At 37.2% G+C, this 4,600-nt stretch overlaps 1 protein-coding gene across 1 annotated transcript; it reads left to right on the top strand.

Annotated features, from left to right (window-relative positions):
- Window positions 1-421: 421 nt before the first annotated feature.
- LOC110620153 (probable auxin efflux carrier component 1b) lies at window positions 422-4,292 on the top strand. Its single transcript, XM_021763757.2, has 6 exons — window positions 422-2,079; window positions 2,573-2,849; window positions 2,943-3,028; window positions 3,116-3,273; window positions 3,390-3,466; window positions 3,889-4,292. The coding sequence occupies exons 1-6, from the start codon at window positions 963-965 to the stop codon at window positions 3,953-3,955; spliced, it is 1,782 nt and encodes a 593-aa protein (XP_021619449.1). The 5' UTR covers window positions 422-962; the 3' UTR covers window positions 3,956-4,292.
- The last annotated feature ends 308 nt before the right edge of the window (window positions 4,293-4,600 follow it).

Genomic DNA, 4,600 nt, shown 5'->3' with positions numbered 1-4,600 from the left:
ATTGAAATTAAGTTAAAATTATTCCGTAATATATAAGTCTAAGTACGTGTCCATCCACAATTAATCTAGAAAGTTAGAAAAGTATTAAAAAAATTTCATTGTATTTAAGCGTAATTTTTCATTGGATTAAAGTAATTATACGCTTTATATAACATTAAATTTAAAATATAAAAATATTAAATTATTATTCATAAATAAAATTAAATAACTAATAATAAATTTCTCCTCGTAATTTACCTAAAAATATACGTATGACTACCAAATGGAAAAGAAAAAAAAAAAGAGAGAATCTTTTGAAGCTCTCTAGTCACTGTTTCACTTTCTTTTTTGTCCCTTTTTTCTCCACCTTTCATTTTCTCTCAAATATATGCTGTTTGGTCACTTCTCTCTCACTCTAGTCCAAACACAACTATACTCTCTCACTTTGGTCTTTCCCCTTCAGATAGTTCGTGTAGAGAGAGAGAGACATCTCTCTCTCCTCCCCAAAAAGATATACAAAAGCTTCTCAAAAGCCCTCAGCTTTTATTTCTTTGTCTGCCATTAAAATTGTCTTAAATATAATGCCTCCTATCTCCTTCTCCCATCCCCACTTCTCTTCTTCCAACCCCTCTCTCTCTCTTCTACACCCTCTCTTCCTTTCTCTCTTCATCAATATTCTTCCCATTTCCCTTTGATTTTCTTTGTTTAATTCCTCTCTTTCTTTCTTTTCCATCAGTTTCTTTCTTTAGCCGCTTGGAAGTGTCTATACGAATGGGTTGATTTGTCTTGGCTATGTAGTCTTTGCCAGGATTTCCATGATACTACGAACTCACACAAATTCTGGTTTTGAAAGACAGAAAACGAAGGAAAACCTGTGAGAAACTGTTGGGAAGTCGTAAAAATCTCATTTTTCTTGCATAATCTCCTCCATTTTCCATTTGGGCATTCGTTAAAACCTACCAAAACCCACAACAAACCTCAAAATGATCAGTATCACAGACCTCTACCATGTTCTCACAGCTGTTGTGCCACTTTATGTGGCTATGATCTTAGCCTATGGCTCAGTGAAATGGTGGAAGATCTTTAGCCCTGACCAGTGTTCAGGGATCAACAGATTCGTTGCTCTATTTGCCGTGCCTTTGCTTTCTTTTCACTTTATCTCCACTAACAATCCTTACGCTATGAACTATAGGTTCATTGCAGCGGACACTCTCCAAAAAATCATAGTTCTTGTGGTTTTAGCCATCTGGTCTAGACTTAGTTCTAGAGGCTCCCTTGAATGGTCCATCACTCTCTTTTCTCTCTCCACTCTCCCAAACACTCTGGTTATGGGCATCCCTTTGTTGAAGGGTATGTATGGGGACTCCTCGGGAACCCTTATGGTTCAAATAGTTGTCCTTCAATGCATAATATGGTACACGTTGATGCTTTTTCTATTTGAATATAGAGGAGCTAGAATCTTGATTGGCGAACAGTTTCCTGACACTGCTGGCTCTATAATCTCCTTCAGAGTTGATTCTGATATAATTTCTTTAGATGGTAGAGAGCCATTGCAAACTGAAGCAGAGCTTGGTGAGGATGGCAAGCTCCATGTTACAGTGAGGAAATCAACCAGCTCAAGATCAGAAATCTTCTCTCGCAGATCCCATGGTCCAAATTCAGGCCTATCATTGACTCCTAGACCATCCAATCTAACAAATGCAGAGATATATTCTCTCCAATCTTCAAGAAATCCAACACCAAGAGGCTCAAGCTTTAACCACACTGATTTTTACTCAATGGTGAATGGCAAAAATGCAAGCAATGTGAGTCCTAGACAATCAAACTTTGGTAACCTGCCATTTGATGAAGAAAATGGAGGAATTGGAGTGTATGGAAATGTTTCAAGAGCAAATGGGAATGCTTATCCTGCTCCACCAAATGCTGGGATATTCTCTCCTGGAACCAAGAAGAAAGCAAATGGAGCTGATAATGGCAGAGACTTGCACATGTTTGTTTGGAGTTCTAGTGCTTCACCAGTTTCAGAAGGTGGGATACATGTCTTCAGGGGAGGAGCTACTGATTATGCCAATGAACTTGGTGGGGCAACTCACCAGAAAGGTAAAACCCCCAATAAATGATAGTATTTGTTATCTGGGTTTCTTGATTTTTGTTTGTATCTTGCACGTTGAGATTGTGATTACATCTTATTGGGCACGTATGATATCATGTTTTTTGGAATGTTGTGTTTATTGGGAGTAACACTATTTGTCTTGTTGAATCTGAGATTTTTTTTTTTTTTTGGGTTTTTAGGGATCTTTCATTTCTATTGCTGCTGTCTCCAAGTGGGGTTTGTTGGATTTTGTTTGTCATGTCTTTTCTTTTTCTTTTTGTTTACCTTTCTCCTTTTTATCTCTATATCTTGCATTTCCTTTAGATATGCTTATTCTTTGATGCTTTGTCATTACAAAGACATTTCTCCTCCTTCCTTCCCCTTAGATATTTTCATGGCTGTTCCATTTTTATTTTGATGCATAGATTAGTGCAAGTTCCTTGCTAGCATGTAGCTGTTCTTGTTTCTTACAGTAACAGAGCATTGTCTTGATATTTTCAGATTATGATGAGTTTGGTCGGGATGAGTTCAGCTTTGGAAACAGACAGGTAGCCAATGGGGTAGACAGGGAGGGTCCAGTGCTATCCAAGCTTGGTTCAAGCTCCACAGCAGAGCTCCACCCAAAGGCTGGTGCTGATGGCGAACCCAAGCCCACTGCCATGCCACCTGCTAGTGTTATGACAAGACTTATTCTCATTATGGTTTGGAGAAAACTTATAAGGAATCCCAATACTTATTCGAGCCTCATTGGCCTTACTTGGTCTCTTGTTTCTTTCAAGTACGCCATTTTACTACCCCAACAATCATTACAAAGCAGTTTGCTCTGTATGTGTGTGTCTCTCAAAGTTGATATGTGTTTCAAAATTTGCAGATGGAACGTAGAGATGCCTGCGATTATTGCTCGTTCCATATCTATCCTATCTGATGCTGGTCTTGGAATGGCTATGTTTAGCCTTGGTGAGTTGACACTTTGATTCTTGCTTGAAATATTTATCATATGATCAAATATAAACCCAAAGATAAATTCTTTTAATGGTATTGCAGGTTTGTTTATGGCATTACAGCCGAAGATCATTGCTTGTGGAAACTCGGTCGCGTCATTTGCAATGGCTGTTAGATTTCTCACTGGTCCTGCAGTTATGGCTGCTGCTTCAATTGCTGTTGGATTAAGGGGAGTTCTGTTGCACATTGCCATAGTACAGGTTAGAAAACACAAAAATTAAAATTAAAATTTAATATATTTCAAATGCTAGGACTGCTTTTTAAGTTCTTATAATCCCAATTGATGACAGAATATTCATTATGTTTGAATTTTCAGGCAGCTCTTCCACAAGGAATTGTCCCCTTTGTTTTTGCGAAGGAATATAATGTTCATCCTGACATATTGAGCACTGGGTTTGATTCTCATTTCTAATTTGCTGGACTCCTTTTTCTTTTCTTTCTTTTTACTTGGTTAAAAAAAAAAGAAAAATAATCAATACTAGTGGAGATACTACTGTGGTCCTGTAAAGATGCTCTACTTTTTTCATAAGCAATCATGGATGTCTATGCAACGGCAAGATTTTTCATGATAGACCCATTAGCATGTATCATGATTTAGCTGTAGCTATCATATCATTTCATGAACATAGTACACCCATGTTAAGAAAATAAACATGTTGGTTCCAGAGTAATAAATATTAATTCAAAATTAAATTTGATATGTTGTAGTAGCAAGACTACTAATTTTTACAAGCATTTTCGACTCAGAAGCTCAATGCCAAATGAAATCTGACTTTATTTTCTTGGGATTTCTTTGAATTTTGATGTTGTTGCAGGGTTATATTTGGGATGTTAATAGCTCTTCCCATTACACTGGTCTATTACATCTTGCTGGGACTTTGAAGATTAAGCAGGAGAAGCTAGTTTTTACAGTAGTAGTATTTTTAACCAATTTGGCATGAGATTTTTGGGCAATGTCTAACACAACATCTTCAATCTAAAGACTGCATTTTGAGATCAGAAGAAACTAGCTAGGAAGAGGACTTAGAAGAAGATGATGATGAACAGATTACATTTCTCTTCAAGGACTTAGTTTTGATTATGGAAAGAAAGAGTGAAGAGAGAGTTAAGGGAGGCTAGAGCTTTTGTTCTCTTTTTGGCTGTTTTTGTATTTTTATCTGAAGCCTTGGTGGCTTTTGCTTTTGTTCTTTTAATGGAGAAAGTAAAGCATGTTTCCTTCTACTCTTTCCACACATTTCTGATTGGAATCTCCATGAAACATGAGAAATCTGTAACAAAAAAAAAAAAAAAAGAAAAGAGAGATCATAGGTTGGAGGTGTTGATGGATCAGGCTTTTAAGGCATGATAAAAGAGTGTAAAAAGTAGGGAGTCATTATTACAGGACATGTATGCCCAGGCTGGGTTGTCTGTTAAATAGAGGACACAGATGCATGAAAAGGTGGCACGTGTAGCAGTAGCAGGAGGCTGCAACTGCAACTGGTGGGTTCTTGTTTAGTGTTTTTCGTAGCTTAGTAAAAGTCGTGCCTG

Source organism: Manihot esculenta, chromosome 8, assembly GCF_001659605.2.
Source record: "Manihot esculenta cultivar AM560-2 chromosome 8, M.esculenta_v8, whole genome shotgun sequence".
Classification (NCBI taxonomy): domain Eukaryota; kingdom Viridiplantae; phylum Streptophyta; class Magnoliopsida; order Malpighiales; family Euphorbiaceae; genus Manihot; species Manihot esculenta.
Note: the sequence above shows the minus strand (reverse complement) of the source record. Positions and strands in the feature narration are given on the sequence as shown.

Bases quoted from the DNA above. Each gene is read 5' to 3' on its own strand.
- LOC110620153 (XM_021763757.2), top strand. From the start codon at position 963: ATGATCAGTATCACAGACCTCTACCATGTTCTCACAGCTGTTGTGCCA. The intron at 2,080-2,572 runs GTAAAACCCCCA...TGATATTTTCAG, and splicing joins TGGGGCAACTCACCAGAAAG to ATTATGATGAGTTTGGTCGG. The intron at 3,467-3,888 runs GTTTGATTCTCA...ATGTTGTTGCAG, and splicing joins CCTGACATATTGAGCACTGG to GGTTATATTTGGGATGTTAA.